Source organism: Nannobrachium achirus (assembly GCF_963921795.1).
Source record: "Nannobrachium achirus genome assembly, chromosome: 17".
NCBI lineage: Eukaryota > Metazoa > Chordata > Actinopteri > Myctophiformes > Myctophidae > Nannobrachium > Nannobrachium achirus.
Window position 1 is genome coordinate 32,905,485 of NC_137824.1, and position 17,552 is coordinate 32,923,036.

Consider the following 17,552-nt stretch of genomic DNA (forward strand, 5'->3'; position numbering starts at 1 on the left):
GTGAGCTCATAAACACAAGGTAAATGATTGAAGTTCAAGATACAATCTTTATTAAAGTTACTCTAAAACAAGTACAATTATTCAATTTAACCACTTGAACCCAAGCATCCATATTGGGGAGGGGAGGGGGGCATAAATAGCCGATGTACAAGCTCTAAACCACAGATATAAAAAACGCACATTTACCGTTGCAGTTCAATGGCACAACCTGTATTGCCCGTGGAAGCTGCCCTCCCGCCTCGCAATGCAAATGGCCCAGAGGCCAAGGTGGCCCTAGTACAGAGCTCAGGTCCAGTTTACTTAAAGTGGTTAGATAGAGGGTTTAAGTGGTTAATAAAAGAAAAGACATCCAGTAGACTGGTAGGAGAAATAAAACCAATTAGAAAGAAAAAATGATAAATAGCTGCAGATTCTATAAAAACAAAAAAATAAATTAAATATAAATACCATATCTGTCAGAACATGACAGGGTAATGTATCACATTCTCTAAACAGCAGCCCAAAGTGGCAAGTACAGATGTAATTGACTAACTTGCATTTTCTCCCAATTTGGTCATTATGCTATTATTCCCCCATGTAGTCCCCATCTCCACTGACCCCTACTCTTTGAAGGTGCCCAGACCAACCTGTAGGAGTCGCTAACGCAGCAACAGAGATTGGCCTCCCCACCCACCCATGAACACAGCTAAAAGGCTCTGTGCATAACTGCTGTCCCGGGTTTCCAGAAGGTGACACGACCGGTTACGGATCATTTCCCCATAGCTACGTGTTGAATGTGTGATTGGCTCTACAACAGATTTGAACGGGAAACATGTGCATTTCCGGTTAAGACAATCAAACTAAGCTATGGGAAAATGAACCGGAAGCGGTCATGTCACTTTCTGGAAACCTGGGACTACAGTCATGCACAGGGCATATTGCGTTCATTGGAACGCCAGGCCAAGTCAGATGCATTGTGGGGGATGCAAACCCGTCTACACAGTGGTGGGCAGAAACCTGATCCCTGCTCAAATGTCCTTTAAAATCTAACACACATACATACATATACATGCATGCGTGTGCGCACACTCACACAGTGTAGTGCTCAGATGTATATAGGGTGGTATTGTCGAGGGGTCAGTTTCTTGCGGCAGGAGGGACAGCTGTGAGAGTGATTCAGCGCATCTCTGAGACACTGACTGCAGAAAATATGACCACAGCGAGTAGAAACCACCAGCCTACCGCTGTCCACAATCTGCAAATGAAATAATTCAAATTAGTACAGACTATATAATTCATATTAGTACAGACTATAGGATTAGACACTACTAGCTTACCACTTTATGATCTGGTAAATTATAGATTTATTCATATTAATACCATAGACTAAAAAAATAAATGGACAGAGCCACACCATTGGTATCTACAGACTGTAAATGAAGCCCATTTTTCCAGCAAGTGCAAATCCGCCAGCTTTCGATCCGCTCCAGAAATAGTACCCAGTGAATGCTATTGGCTGGAGGGCGGGTCTTCCTGTCTGTGTAGCCAATACAAAGCCTAGAAACATAGCCTACTTTATAATTAATTTTAAAATTAACGTGACCATGATTCACTAAACGCATATCATGATTTAAATACATACTTTAAACTAGCGACTGAAAACATAAAGTGCCAAATCCTCATAGACTCCCATTGAGTTGAAGGTTTTTTGGTACCGAACAGCGACATCTGCTGGGCCATTAATTGGAACAACACCTTTAAGGAGAACCCAGAAGCAGCTAAATTTCCAGCGAACGGAACTTGCCCCTTGATTAATACACAATATTAGACCACAGTGAGTAGACATAACTAGCCTACCGCTGTCTATGATCAAACAGAAATAATTCATATTAACACAGAACACATTGTGGTCGACAGGACACGTTTCATTAAAATTACATGTATGTTCTTTGTGGTGAAACATGTCTCAATTAAAGTCACTTTTATCAAATGAATTTAAAGTATCTAAATATTGAATTTAAACTGTCTGGGGTGCACACAAAAGCCAGAGTAGATGTAAAAGCGCCCCAGAAGTGTTTTACAGGGCAATCCCCCTTCAATTATAATTGTTTCTACCTCTGCGTAGGCATCCATACACACAGGACAGCTGATGGTTCCAGGCGTCGTCCTGGAAACGGAACACAAAACATAAGAATGTGTAATAATAACTAGCCTGTCATTCAAACAGTATGGATCAATTATATGAAGATGTGTATGGATGCAGGAAGAGTGGGCACCAAAGCATTGTGGGCGTCCCAATATTAAATTGACAATTTCTTCCAAGATATAGGCCTTAAATGTCAAATAATGTATTCCTTACGTTACTTCAGACCATTTTCAATTATCCCGTTCAACCTTTAGGACTTTCTAATACCTGTCTCTACGGTTTTGTTCCTCATTTGTTCGCTCATCTTCATCACTGCTGACAACGTAACTCTCCGGACTCTTGTTGTGAGCACCTGACGGAGGACAGGAGCAGATAGGAAGATACAGAGGTTAAAGTAAGATGAAAAGAAAGAAGGAAAAAAAAACGAATACATTATGTTCTTTTCCTATTCCTCTTCTTCAGATTCTACCTAATCTGAGTTGCTTTTAGGATTAAATTCTTCTCCTATTGCTTTTCTTCAGATTCTACCTCATCTGAGCTGCTTTTAGGAAATGAACTGATCTAGGATCTGGTACTCCTTACAACTGGTTGATTATAATATTGCTGATCTAGGATCTAAATGAGTAGAAATCTTGAATGAATCAATTTGTCACTTTCTCCATATACTTGCATACAGAAAATGAAATATCGTTTCCCCTCAGTCACTTGCAGTGCAACATAAAAACATACATAAAGGTCCAACAGCAGTTGAATAAGATTAACACTTACCTTCATCAACCACCTGGATAGACAGACAAACAGACAGAAAGAAATTAAGTCAGAAAAGCTGTTTTCCAGAACCGTTACTTTTAACGTGTAGAAAGTGTAAAAGCGATAGGCTTATGGGCTCCACTATGCTATGAGGGGTGCTGGGTTCTGCTGGGGAAACTGGACGATAGGGGCATTTCTACCTAATTTAATGGACAGTCATTTGGGATCAATACAAGTAGGAAAATGAGCCTAGGTGTTATTTATTTAGTGCGGAGTTGTCCTTTAAACAACATTAAAATCAACAAAATTGCAACTGTACGGAAAGTTTGGATTATCCGCTTTTTATCGTATTGAAAACAGACCCTTCTAAACTCCAATACAGAAAAAATAATCACCTGCACAGAATCGATTGACAGAAAAGAGCTCATAACATTAATTAATAGTAATATTATACTGTAGATAAAAACCCATTTCCTCCCGCGAGAAAAAAAAAAACAGTATTTTCAGCCCTAAACAGCTGATTCGCTGGCCACAAGGAGCGTGTGAGCAATTAGGGGTTAAGAGTCTTGCTCAGGGACACACATCGATATTGCTACCCTGGCCTGGAATCGAACCTGGGATAACCAGGGGCTCTGGTTCCCCAGGAGGGCTCAAAGCTTTCCTTACAGCTGCAATGTTGGTGAGTTTAAGGTTGTTTGATATCAGATCTGACTTTTCTGTTTGGATGTATGAGCCACCAAGGGTTGGTATTGCAACTCTAATTGCCAAAAATAGCATTTAAGAGTCGCTTGCGGCTATGCACACACCACATCTGAGCACAGTCAATTTACATACAGTAACTACATTTATTTGATTTATTGTGATGCTGCACAGTGCACACCTGTTGCAACTTTAGCCAGATATGGCATTTCCAAAAGGTTCACAAATCTTTCCACAGCATGGAGACCTTTTTCCATACAGAGCCTGGAGTGTTGTGTGTATGTCCATGGTGTGTCAAGAGAGACAGTGTATCTCACCACTATAGAGTCATTGTTAGTCAGGTCAACAACAGCTGGCTCGGATCCTTCGCAGGTCAGATCTACTACATCACCGACACCTACACAGTCAGACACACACACACACACACACACACACACACACACACACACACACACACACACACACACACACACACACACACACACACACACACACACACACACACACACACACACACACACACACACACACACACACACACACACACACACACACACACACACACACACACACACAGTTAGTAGCAATACAGATAGCAGTAGTAGCTAGGAACACCAATAACTGTGGTAGCAGCACCAATAACTGTGGTAGCAGCAGTAGAGTAACAGTAGTAATATTAGCATGATATTCATATTATCTGTCATGTCCAGCTCATCCATTATTGTGCTTAGCGTGCTGTGGACAGTGGACACATTACAGCTCACATTAGCTCACCCTGCATTATCACATACTTATACTGTACGGCCCTAACAAACAATTGTGATAGTAATATCCAGTCAGGGTGAAGTCAAACATTTATTGAAGATTTCAGCAACAGAGTAACAGCATTCACTAAAGACAGAGCTCTGACCTCCATGGCCAGAGCTTGGGCCCCGTGGGGCAGAAGCCTCCTTTGCCCCATTCTCATACACCTCTTATAGTCCATTCTGACAGTGATGCTATTCTAACATGGTCTTATAAGGCTATGTTCTAAACACAGCAACATAGAAACAGTTACAGAAATAAGGATTTGCTGACAGACTAAGAAGTAAGCTTGGGGGAGACAGCTCAGCAGTTAGATTGACAGCTGTAGTTGAGTTGAATTAGCATGTGCACTTTGAAGGCTGGTTGACCATTCATTCAATGAGATTGAATGGAAGGAAAACAAGTATATAATACACACATTTGTTACTCAATAAATATTTCTACTACACACTTACTGTTGCTGCTGCTGTCCAACACGTCAGTGGCATCGTTGGTGTCTGTTGGGTCTGTGAGGGAGTTAGTGGAGCTAGTGTCACTAACCGAGCTAGCATCAGCCATCCTGCTGGTCTTCTTGTTTCCCCTAGATTGAGGCGTTGCTGACTTTCTCTTCCTCAAACCCTGAAAATACAAAATAAATTTAAAAAAACACAACATTTGAAATTGGTATCTCACACACACACACACACACACACACACACACACACACACACACACACACGGCCTAGAGATACTGCTCAACATGTAGGTTTACTCGTTGTATATTTCTTTAATATCCTATGTTCTTAATACTGACTAGGAACATATAAATGAAACAACAGAAGACTACATGTTGATAATATATAAGGGTGATCTAAAGATGAGTCTGGAACTTACTAATCAACTTACACTGCTCATGGTTCAGTCCTGTTGCTCGACAGCTTGGATAAAAGATGAGAGAAAACAAGAATAAACTAAAAGTCTTGTGTTAACAGTAAAACTGAAGGATTACTTCTTAACCCTTCTTCTCAACTTTGTTTGTTAGAAGCAACATGCCAGTGGATTATTAAAATGTATCTTGGTCACTTGTTCTCACATTTTGTTATTTAGATTTATGATTTTTCTGACCACTAATGTTATTCAGATCAAGATTTCTTAAGAGTGGTGGAAAAAGTACTCACATTTTATCAATTCTGCAATGTAGATGTACTTTGTTACAAGTAGAAGTACGGTTTTAAAAATGACTTGAGTAAATGTAAAAGCACATAAGTATCGGTATCAAAATGTACTTAAAGGGGCACTCCACCACTTTTCAACCTATCTTCATATAATAGGTCCTCACTAATGTTCATGATAAAATATCACAATTTTTTTCTACTCAGTTTGGGTCTCATAGGAGAGCTGTGGGTGGGTCAAATCCTTCTACCGGTGACATCATCAATGGAAACGGCAGGCTTTCTATTCCTGAAAAAGTTGCAATGTTAAATCAGCCATTGTTCTCGTGATAATAAAAATCGAAATATTTTTTTTCAAAAATATTGTTTAATTTTTTTTTATCAAACGATGATGTCACCGGTAGAAGGATTTGACAGCTCTCCTATGAGACCCAGACTGAATAGAAAAAAAATTGTGCTATTTTATTATGAACATTAGTGAGGACCTATTATATGAAGACAGGTTGAAAAGTGGTGAACTACTCCTTTTAAAGTACCAAAAGTTTAAGTAGCCTACTCGTTATACAGAATGTCCCATTTCAATTTTTAAAATGTATAAAAATCTTTTGAAATTACAGATCTACAAGCTCACAATCCCTGCTAGAAAAACCAGCACAAGACCAGCAGTAAGACCAGCACCAGCACAAACCAGCGCATGTTGTGTTTTGGTGCTGGTCTGTGCTGGTGCTGGTTTGTGCTGGTCCCACCATCTAAACCAGCATGAACCAGCACAGACCAGCACCAGCACAAACCAGCGCTTACTGCTGGTCTGTGCTGGTCTGTGCTGGTGTGGTCAGGGACCCCCGGGGGACCCCCCTGAGAAGTGGACCAGGTCTTTGCTGGTTTAATTTGCTCTTTGCTCTGGTGCTTGAATCCTGTTCTGTATTTGACCATATTAGATTGTGACATTATTTTTGACATTGTGGGTGTGAGTGGGATTCGAACTTACTACCTCTGGCACTTCAGTCCTGCACTTATCCTCGGCGCCACTGGAACCTGTTAGTTAAAATGGGTGTTTGTCCCTATTTGTATATGACCAGCTTAGACCAGCACAGACCAGCACCAGCACAGACCAGCAGTAAAACACAACATGTGCTGGTTTGTGCTGGTGCTGGTCTGTGCTGGTTTATGCTGGTTCATGCTGGTCTGTGCTGGACCAGCACCAGCACCAGCACAGACCAGCAGTAAAACACAACATTGCTGGTTTGTGCTGGTGCTGGTCTGTGCTGGTCTATGCTGGTCTGTGCTGGACCAGCACCAGCACAGACCAGCAGTAAAACACAACATGTGCTGGTTTGTGCTGGTGCTGGTCTGTGCTGGTTCATGCTGGTCTGTGCTGGACCAGCACCAGCACAGACCAGCAGTAAAACACAACATGTGCTGGTTTGTGCTGGTGCTGGTCTGTGCTGGTCTATGCTGGTTCATGCTGGTCTGTGCTGGTGCTGGTCTATGCTGGACCAGCACCAGCACAGACCAGCAGTAAAACACAACATGTGCTGGTTTGTGCTGGTGCTGGTCTGTACTGGTCTGTGCTGGTCTATGCTGGTTTATGCTGGTTCATGCTGGTCTGTGCTGGTGCTGGTCTGTGCTGGTGGACCAGCATGGGACCAGCACAGACCAGCATAGACCAGCACCAGCACAGACCAGCATGAACCAGCATAAACCAGCACAGACCAGCATGAAAATTGTGCTGGTCTGTGCTGGTTTTTCTAGCAGGGATGTGTCCCATCGCGACGCATTGTGAGCTTGTAGATTGGGGTTTCTTCTTCAAATGGCCAATATGTAGAAAGACTGGTGACGCGAGGTTAGGGTTAAAGTGGTTAATGTATGTTTTGTAATAATCATCAATACACACAAAGCAACTAAAAGTGTTAAAATAAATCTAGTCGAGTAAAGGTACAAATGTGGATCCGAGCTGTAGTGGAGTTCTGGAGTAGAATTAAAAGTATTTGAAATTGGAAATACCTAAAGCTTGTGTAGGTAAATTAGTTACTTTCCACCACTGCTGCAACTAATATCGTTTTAGCGCCTTGTTAGCATGCCAGTCGTTAGCCAAAATGCGTAATGGGCAACACCGACGTTAGTCCAATTAGAGTAGACGATAATACATAAACGATAGCTAAAACATTAGCATACATAAACGGTAACGGTCACGGTGGCTAAATCAGATTAGCAGTTCGTTTCCCAATTCCCACTCAAGCTACTCTTCGTATTTACATTACAATTAACACCGCCAGTTGACGTTTAATTACATGACGAGGAATAAAACATTAGATATATATACAAGGTATAAATACAAACCTTTCCAAATGCATTCAAATCAAAACATGTAACGAAACGACCTACCGCTGTCAGATGTTTGCGTTTTGGTTTGTAGTAGCAGCAGCTTCTTCTTCTTCTATGGCGTCTGTACTTCCGGCTGCTGCTTCCGCCCAGCGATTTGTAGCGACAAGGCCGGTGTGGGTGGACTTCGAAATAACAATTTTGTGGATGAGATTAGATTTTACACAGATTATTTGTACAGTCTATGCTTTACACCAGTTAGTGTGTAGTAAATCTTCAACCTTTTACACTTCAAGGCCCACTATTTAGTCTGCACTTGAGCCACGGACCACCATTTGATGTTTTTGATGGCTCTCAGACAGTCAGACCCCAAGAAATTGAATATTTTGTTGTCGTTGGATTTTGCCAACTCCATACTGTATTGATGAGGTATCATAGAAGAGATAAACGTTGACCAAAATTACACATTTTCTGCATTCTCTAATTGTGTAAACTTCTTGTAAATTATAGCCTAATGCAGATGTTTAACAATAATTTACGGTAACTCTTGAAAGTGTAAAATTAAACCAAATGGACCCGTAAGCCTACATTTGGTTTCATTTTACACTCTTCAAGAGTTAAATATCTATAAGGGTCCATTTGGCTACCAACAACTCTCCATCATTTAGCTGGGGACCTGGAACCCCCTCAAGGACCTTGATGGACAATTTACAATTTAGGCATTTAGCAGACGCTTTTAATCCAAAGCGATTTATAATAAGCAGGTAATACATTAATATAATAAGCAAGATAATATGTCAGTAGCCTACATCAACAGCAATACAACAAATGCATAGGAATATCAATCAAGAAAAACAATAACATACCGGTATAGACCACGCACCTAAACAGTAAAAAACCTTTCTAAAACCTAAAAATGCTATCTAGCTTCATGTGTCGAGGGAAGGGGAGTGTTACAGTAGTGCTATGGGTTTAGGTGTAGTCTGAAGAGGTGAGTCTTCAGTCCACGGCAGAAGCTAGGGAGTGATTATGTAGTTCTAATTGCGACAGGGAGTTTATTCCACAGTTTGGGTGCCAGGAGGGCAAATTGTATAGGACGAGTGGATTTTTGTCCCTGTGTTGGCTGATCTGAGTGAACGGGTGGGGTAGTAGGGGTTGATCAGGGTTTGGAGGTATATGGAGGAGCCGTACCTTTGGCTTCTCAAGTATGAAAGTATATTATTGGGCTTACATTGTGGTTTAACAGTTCAAAGAACTGTCTGTAAAAACAACACAAAAAAGGCAGATCTCAGGTGAGAAAATGAAGAATCCCACCCAGTGCCTTTTATGAGTTAACTTCATTAAGTTTCCCACGAAGCTTGGCCAATGCCAATCTTTGCAGGAATGGACATAGGTAGCCTACAGACATACACACAAAGCCAGATGTAGGAGCGGTTAGCAGCGCATCAACTAGATCAAATTAGAAAGGTGCAATTCTGGGAAATTGCGAGTGTGGTTGCCATTTTAGCATTTTCCCATTCAAGTCAATGGGGATAATGCCGAACTGGAAGCACCATAGAGGTTACGTGAGCATACATCACCAACTTTATAGTAAACTTCAGCCAAAGAGGAAGCAGCAAAACAACAGCTTTTAGCTAATTAAGAGGCTGCATAGAGGTGACGTCACCGAGGTTACTGCTTCCTCATAAATGTTAGTCATAAACTTGGAACAGAACAATAGTGTATTGCCCTACAGGCAACCACACTAATAAATAAAATGGTAAATAATAACTAGAACTTCACTCTGTCGAGGTGCCAACTTGAGCCTGTGCACATGTATGGCCTACTTGTGTGCATGTCGCGCTCACCACTGGCGATGCCATGTGACATCACCACTGGCACTGGCAGGGAATGTTGGTCCCTCATTGGCTGTTAATGATGACGTTGCCAGAAATGCTGGTCCTTGATTGGGTTACAGGCCTAAACAAAGAAGGACACCGACATACATACCCAGCCGATCGCAGTACTTGCGCAATAATAACATATAAGTGGGTCTAATAATGGTGTAGCTTCCCTGTGAAGTATGTGAAAAATATTCAGACTTACTTCCTTGCACTGGCAACCGGCACCGGACACCGGCGGTGGTTAGCCCCTTAGGTGCCATGCTGAGAAAATGCACACAAAAATGAAAACACAATAAAAAAAAAGAAGAAACTTTCCTTTGTTCTCTTTGCTATCTCGATATATATGCTGCAACTCTTTGGATCAAGAAAGAATATCTTAGTTTTATAATGTTTGTAATGTAAAATACAAAAACCCATTTGCTGAATCCTGACAGCCCTTGTACTGTCAGAGTTCAGCATATGGGCACATGGTAATGGCTCTTACAGTACATTAGACTCAGACATGAATAAACAAACACAAACAGAGCATATATTGATGATTCTTTTGTATGCTACACACAGACGTGCCTTCTCCTGATGGGGTGGTTTGAAAGAAAGGAGGGATTGGTCATCATGCATCACGTGTCACTATGTCTATCCGCACCTCCAGCAGGAAGGCGTCAGGCCGCTTCTGGGGGTTGACAGCCAGCATGTCCTGGAGAAGCCTCCGCACTCCCTCTGACATTGAGCTCCTGCTCTTTTGAGGGATGCGGAGAACCATCTTGGGGTTCTCCAGCAATGCCTTGCCAACCGGCACAATCTCTGTGCCCTTCCGTATGTGGGTGCCAAGGAGTTCACGCTTGGAGTATGGGTCAATAAAAGTGATCCGCTCAATCATAGCCCAGATGATGATGCCCAGGGCAAAGATGTCTGCCTTTGCTGTGTAGCGGCCCTCCCACACCTCAGGTGCCATGTAAGAGTCTGAGCCACAGGCCGACGACAGCCAAAAGTTGCTGACGTCAACAGTATTCCTCTTGTTGATGGCTCCACTTCGTCCTCCGCACATGTCACTGTCTTTGTCGCCCAAACTGAGATTACTTTTGCAGACCTTGCTGAGGCCGAAGTCAGCCAGCTTGAGGACAGGTGAGCCAGACCTCTGTGAAACGAGGATGTTGTCTGGTTTAAGGTCACGGTGAACAATGTTGTTCTTGTGTAAGAAAGCCACGGCACTCGCCAGTTGGCGCATGAAGCTTTTGTTGGTGTGGGGACAGGGCTGCCGTGACAAGATATACTGGTTGAGGTCCCCACCCTCGCAGAACTCCATGACGAACCACAGGTAGCATGGCTCCTCCAGGTAACCAAGAATACGCTCACCTTTGAGAGAGGTCTCCACCAGCCGCCGGTACAGTTTGGAACTTTTATTCCCGTGACTCATCTTCTCGGCCATGTCATTCCTTTGTAACACACATTCCTCAAGTTGTACCACATTCTCATGTTTTTGTCCCAGACTCGCCATGGCCCAGAACTCAGCCAGGGCCAGCTCAACCTTTTCAGGAGTGTCACACTGAACCCTTTTAACAGCTACCCGTGCCCCGGTTTGTCGGGTGATAGCTTCATAAACGACCCCATAGTTTCCCCTGCCAAATTCGCGCAGCAAACTGTAACGTGGCGCCATGACAATGGTGTGCTCCGACAGTTTGTTTTTAAGGAAATTAATGGTGACAGTGTCTTCTATCATGGGGACATCCCCACCGCTGTTTTCCACCGCCTGCTTCATTTTGGCGTCCGAGTTCTGCTTCTTCAGCCTATTGACATGAATAATGGATCGGATAGGATAGGATAAGACTTCATTGGCCTTCCATAGCACGCTTCCCATCTTTCGTCTCCTCCGATTGCAAATGTTCATAACATTTTTGTTGAATTTGTGTGTTGGGGAGTTTTTCTTATCTTTAATTACTTTCATTCTAACTGCTTAGTTTGAACTCCTGATGTTTAGTTTGCCTGACCATGAGATCTCTCCACTGTGTTGCAAGGATGTGCTGCCAAGATGCTTCAAAAAGGTGCACGTTCATTGCACAGCATGCAGAATACGATTATGTCGTATCTGTCGCACAATGAGAAATGGAGAGGTTTGTGAGCATATATCATTTGTGGTGTAGGGTGACGCCATCAGTATTGCCCAAATATGATGCCAACCCTGGTGTTGGGGTAATATACAATATCTATTAGGTCAGGAATCTGTGTCTGTGTGTATCTGTCCCGGCATGTGTGTCACTGATGACCTTGGGATGTGTTGTGCCGAGTGGGAAATCAGTTGGACAAACAGTTGTGCAGAACTGACAACCCATAAATGTCAGTATCTGTCGGTATCTAACTCTCTCTCTGTGTGTGTAGGAGCAGGGGGTAGTCATCGGTGTACCCGATTGGCCAATCCAAACCCTCTGCTTCACGGATTGGCCAAGCTCTGCGTCACGTGCCACTGCACCGATATAAGTGGTAGTGTGCACAATAGAACTCAGTTATTTTACAGTGCAGTGCATGAAATGTCTGTATCTTTCTGTCTGTGTCCCATTTATGTGCATGTACATCATCAACACGACAGCAGTGTTTTTTGAGCTGCTACATCTGGCTTTGTCCGTATGTACGTATTTCCCACCGATATAAGTGGTAGTGTGCACACTAGAACTCAGTTATTTTACAGTGCAGTGCATGAAATGTCTGTATTTTTCTGTCTGTGTCCCATTTACGTGCATGTACGTCATCAACATGACAGCAGTGTTTTTTGAGCTGCTACATCTGGCTTTGTCCGTATGTACGTATTTCCCAAATCGGTATGTCCCTTCCCTTCCAACATCTGGAGAGAGCGTTCGCAGCAGCACTGGAAGAAGAACTCACTTGGAGAGGACCCGGAACTCAATTCTTTGACAGCTCCTACATCTGGCTATGTCCCACCCTTCCGACATTGGCCAAGCTTCGTGAGAAACTGCGTAGGCTCGCTGAAAACACACGCAAAGTATATTATGGGCAGTACAAAAAGTACACATACAAATTCTGTGACAACATGCACAGGTGCAGAATATATAGCATTATGCACCATGTCTTACATTTATATTATGGTAATATAAATGGTATAATGATTATACCATTTATATTACCACAATATAAATGTGGAAGAAATAGGGTGCCAAAATGTGTCATGAGACAACTAGTGTGCTCGCTAATTAAAGCAAGCCCACAATTAACTCATAAATAGCACTGCTACACTAGATGTAAATTGTTTTTATTATAGTATTATTTCATCATTAGTGTGGTTGTATAGGGCTGTGAAACGAGAGACTCTTGCACACCTAAAGCGACGGATGTGTTGAGGAGAGACCAAACTATGGTCACGTTTTGGTCGTATTTAGACCTTCATCAGGCAATCTTCAAAAGATTGCCTGATGAAGGTCTAAATATGACCGAAACGTAGTCATTCCCTATTAAATCCCCTTTTTGCATTTGAAGACGGAGTGCGTGGAGTTTTTTTGTATTCTGCCTATAGGGCAACAATTCTGTTCTGTTCCAACTACCACATGTTGTGGTCTTGATCGTCTATTTGAACTATTTTGTTTTTAGTCGTGGTTATTTGGGGTCCCTTAGCACACTGCACGGAACACAACACACCACTAACCTAATTCAATAACATGGTAGTTTGGATGGATCAAATTTTCTACGTCATTTTGGTGTTATGACGTCTACAATTTGATAGTTCCTACTCTGAATGTGTTGATGTTATTACTTGCGCCAGCATAGAGCGCAAGTAGGGTGATGATAGCTGTCTGTGGGTATGTGACGACAAGTGCGGTCGCACTATCTTGAACCGTAGGTAATACAATCACATTAATCCCCCTGGATTCCTTGGCCCATGATGCAACTTCATAGTAGATTTTCTGACATTTAGCATTTTCTTAAAAACACACATAGTCCTACAGATATTGTCCAAAGGTCACACATTTCCTCTGGACTCTCTCAGATCAATTCTACTTTACTTACACATATAGAGGGCACCACAAATTACTGTAGCACACACATGATGCTTCCCAAGCCTTCTTGTGCGTCATGTGACAATGACGGCCAAACAATGAATGACATGGCTGACAGGGCCCTGGGTAGGCAACCCAGCCTGGTGGAGATCTATGCTCAGAGGAGTGCACTTTTCTAGTTGTCTTGTCTATAATCCTGGTTGTAAAAACCACACCTAGTGTGAAGTGAGCGGTGCTATGTTAATTCCATCAAGCGTCCTGCTAGCCAATCACAGCACTTGGCCAATGGGACCCTGGGCGTACAACTAACTTTTAGCCGTTTGTGCCAAGATTTAGGCCATATCTAAGCCAGGTGTAGGCCACGCTTCAGTTTACTTTAGGGCCCGGACATTTTTTAACACGTTTTTTTTTACCACCAGTTTGGGAACTGGACAAAGCCAAATGTTGGAGCTTAGCTCCTGTTCCAGGGGCACTGCTCAGAGTTGTTATGTTTACCTATACAATATCTGTGTGTTGATATAAACCAACACCCAGTGTGAAGTGCACAGTGCTATTTATGATTTAATTTCGTTAAGCGTCCCGCAAAGCTTCTGCTTGACCAATGTAGGATGGGGTGGGACATACGTACAGAGAGACAAAGCCAGATCTAGGAGCGGTTGGCACCGTTTAAAAAATAAAATCACACCCGTGTGAAGTGGAGCTGTGTGTGTGTGTGTGTGTGTGTGTGTGTGTGTGTGTGTGTGTGTGTGTGTGTGTGTGTGTGTGTGTGTGGATCATGTGTACCGATCTTTGTGACATTTGAAGAAAATATGTAGGAAAAGGAGCAAAAAGTGTGTTTTGGAGAAAATTCAAGATGGCGGAAAATCTATCATGGCGCAAATGGGCGTGGCCTATATGGGGAGATGCGTCATGACCCAAGGAATCCAGGGAAAAAATATTTTTAATTTTCCGACCTACGGTTCAAGAGTTACAGGCCAAAACGTAAAGTGGGGTGTTATGGCGCCACCATGCGGCCAAATGACACAATTATTTTTTATTTAATCCTTGAAATCATTATGAACCTCCTCTCCAAGTCTTGAAACTCTAGCCCCTATGGTTTGCGAGAGACAAATAATTGAATGTGAGTTTTTGCGATTCCCATTATAAGTCAATGGGGAAAATTAATTCACTAATAAATTAATATCAATTAAACTATTGAACCTTTCTCTTAGCAAGTTACTAGCCCACGATTCCCGAGTAAGCCGGTCGATTTGACATATGGCGCGAGTGTGTGGTGGCAAAACTGTGGGACTAGTAGCGTGCCGAAGTTTAGGAAGTTCAGGCTACATACACACACACAGACACACAGACAGACACACAGACCCACACAGCCACGTATAGGGAGCCTGTGTTTCACACAGCTCCAAAAAGGAGACTACATTATCGCACTATAAGGCGTAGTCTCTGTAAACATACCAAAATGCTGTGCTGGACTTTGCATTTCCTGTGTCTCATGACATGACTCATGAGCTGGAGTCCAAATAATGACCTTACCCCCTGAGCTAAAATCCTGAAATCTCGTCAATTGTTCATGATGAATAGCCTAAATACAAAGCCCATGCCACACAAAAGTCCCTTCTCTGACAGGATGGCTTGGAAACGCGAAGAGGGGAGAGGTGAAGCTTGGTGGTCCTTATAGTTCACTGGTTACTTTGTACATCCGCTGCTCCAGCTGGAGGGCGTTAGGCCTCTGCTGAGGGTTTACAGCCAGCATGTCCTGGAGAAGATTCCGCAGTCCCTGTGACATGCTCCTGGTCTTCTGAGGGATGTGTATAACTATACTGGGGTTCTCAAACAGTGCCTTCCCGACAGGCACAATTTCAGCGCCTTGCCGTATGTAGGTGCCGAGGAGTTCGCGGTTGGTATCCGGGTCAATGAATGTGGTGCGGTCAATCATAGCCCAGATGATGATGCCCAGGGCAAAGATGTCGGCCTTTGCCGTGTAGTGGCCGTTGCGCACCTCGGGCGCCATGTAGAAGTTTGAGCCACAGACCGACGACAGCCAGAAGTTGTTGACATCAACAGCATTCTTGTTGTTGACAGCTACTCTTTTGCCGCCTGGCACTGTGCACTTGTTGCCGAGACCTGTGCAGATTTTGCTGAGGCCAAAGTCAGCTACCTTGAGGATCGGTGAGCCGGCCTTCTGTGAAATCAAGATGTTGTCTGGCTTGAGGTCACGGTGAACAATGTTGTTCTTGTGTAAGAAAGCCACAGCGCTCGTTAGTTGGCGCATTAGGCTTTTGTTGGTGCGGGTATTGGGCCGATGGGACAGGATGTACTGGTTGAGGTCCCCGCCCTCACAGAACTCCATGACAAACCATAGGTAGCACGGCTCCTCCGGGTAACCCAGGATTCGCTCACTGTTGAGTATGGACATTTTATTCCCATGAATCATGGTCTCAGCCATGTCATTCCTTTGTAACACACATTCCTCAAGATGGACCACATTTTCGTGTTTCTTTCCCAGGCTCGCCATGGCCCAGAACTCGGCCAGGGCCATCTTGACATTCTCCGAGGTGTTGCACTGGACCTTTTTAACTGCTACCCTTGCCTTGGTCTTTCGAGTGATAGCTTCGTAGACAATCCCATAGCTTCCCCTGCCAACTTCACACAGCAAACTGTAACGTGGTGGCACAACCATGCCATGTTCCAAGCGTTGGCTTTTAAGGAAATTGATGGTGACGTCATGGTCTTCTTCCATAGGGATGTCCCCACCACTACTGTTGTTCTCCACTGCCAGTGTTCGGTGGACTGTTCTGTCCACGTCTCGCCTCCTTAGACGAATTATGTCCCTTTCAGATCGAATAGGATAGGGTAACACTTTCCATAGCAAGCTACTCATTTTTCGCCGCCTCCTCCCATTGCAAATATCCATTATTTATCTTTAACCCAAAACAAAATGTTTTATAAGGAATAATTTAATTGAAACAAGTTAATTTGAACTTGCTGATTTAGTTTGGAGTGAACGTGAGGTATCTCGCTGTGATGTCAAAATGCTTCAAAAAATAAAGTGAGGCTAATTGGTCAACCTTGAAAATAAGTTCTGTATGTTAGACGTGCATGCTAGATTGTGCCACAACCCCGAACCTGCCGCACAGTGAGATTCTGAACAGTCATTGAGTTTTATATCATGTAGCGTGACATCAACAACATTGCCCAAATAGGTGTCAACTCTGGCTAATGTGCATGCAGTGTTGCCATGGTAATTAATGTGCTCAAATATCTTTATACATTTATATAAACTTGTGGGTTGTTGTGTGTGTCTGTGTGCCCAGATTATGCCCATTATAGGCATATAGAGCTATATGGGCATAAAAGGGACATGGGCAGACAGAAAGGGATACAGGCAGACAGAGAGATGCAGAGATCTCCATATATAGGCAGAAAGGGGACACAGTTTGAACTAGACTGCACTCTGTCGAGGTGCCAACTTGCGACTTGTGCACTCATAGCCAAATATGGCTGGTAATTCGCGCCACTTTCCGAAGGAAACAACAAGTGCGACCCCAAATATGGGGTCGCTCTTGTTGTCACACATACATACCCACATAGAACTATCACCCTACTTGTGCGCTCTGCTGGCGCAAGTAAAGACGGAGTTAAGCCCTTTGCACACAGGACAGTTGCGTTTTTTTCGTTTGCGACATGAATAAAACGCATTGGATTTGGTGTGCAAGGCTGTGCGGAATCGGATCTGCGGATCCAAAAAGGAGTCATAAAAGGAGTGATGAGTTTTTTACCGCATGCGACAAGACGCACGAATCGAACTGGGTTCGAT

At 43.2% G+C, this 17,552-nt stretch overlaps 3 protein-coding genes across 5 annotated transcripts; all 3 read right to left on the reverse strand.

Annotated features, from left to right (window-relative positions):
- Positions 1-33: 33 nt before the first annotated feature.
- On the reverse strand, positions 34-7,993 carry rnf4 (ring finger protein 4). 3 transcript variants are annotated; one of them, XM_080745528.1, is made up of 8 exons: positions 7,915-7,993; positions 5,264-5,295; positions 4,834-4,996; positions 3,892-3,971; positions 2,894-2,906; positions 2,393-2,477; positions 2,095-2,146; positions 34-1,234 (listed from the first exon to the last, which is right to left on the reverse strand). In XM_080745528.1, the coding sequence occupies exons 2-8, from the start codon at positions 5,270-5,272 to the stop codon at positions 1,085-1,087; spliced, it is 552 nt and encodes a 183-aa protein (XP_080601654.1). In that variant the 5' UTR covers positions 5,273-5,295; positions 7,915-7,993; the 3' UTR covers positions 34-1,084. The 3 variants fall into 3 exon arrangements, with proteins under 3 accessions (XP_080601654.1, XP_080601656.1, XP_080601655.1); XM_080745530.1 differs by having other exon boundaries at positions 5,252-5,295; positions 7,915-7,960; XM_080745529.1 differs by lacking the exon at positions 7,915-7,993 and having other exon boundaries at positions 5,252-5,440.
- A 2,351-nt stretch (positions 7,994-10,344) lies between these two features.
- LOC308301661 (serine/threonine-protein kinase 35-like) lies at positions 10,345-11,388 on the reverse strand (the record flags this gene model as incomplete). The annotated part of the gene is made up of 1 exon (XM_080745727.1): positions 10,345-11,388. One exon carries the CDS (start codon positions 11,386-11,388, stop codon positions 10,345-10,347), a length of 1,044 nt encoding a protein of 347 aa, XP_080601853.1.
- A 4,019-nt stretch (positions 11,389-15,407) lies between these two features.
- On the reverse strand, positions 15,408-16,475 carry LOC308302430 (serine/threonine-protein kinase 35-like; the record flags this gene model as incomplete). The annotated part of the gene is made up of 1 exon (XM_080746684.1): positions 15,408-16,475. The coding sequence occupies one exon, from the start codon at positions 16,473-16,475 to the stop codon at positions 15,408-15,410; it is 1,068 nt and encodes a 355-aa protein (XP_080602810.1).
- Positions 16,476-17,552: the final 1,077 nt, after the last annotated feature.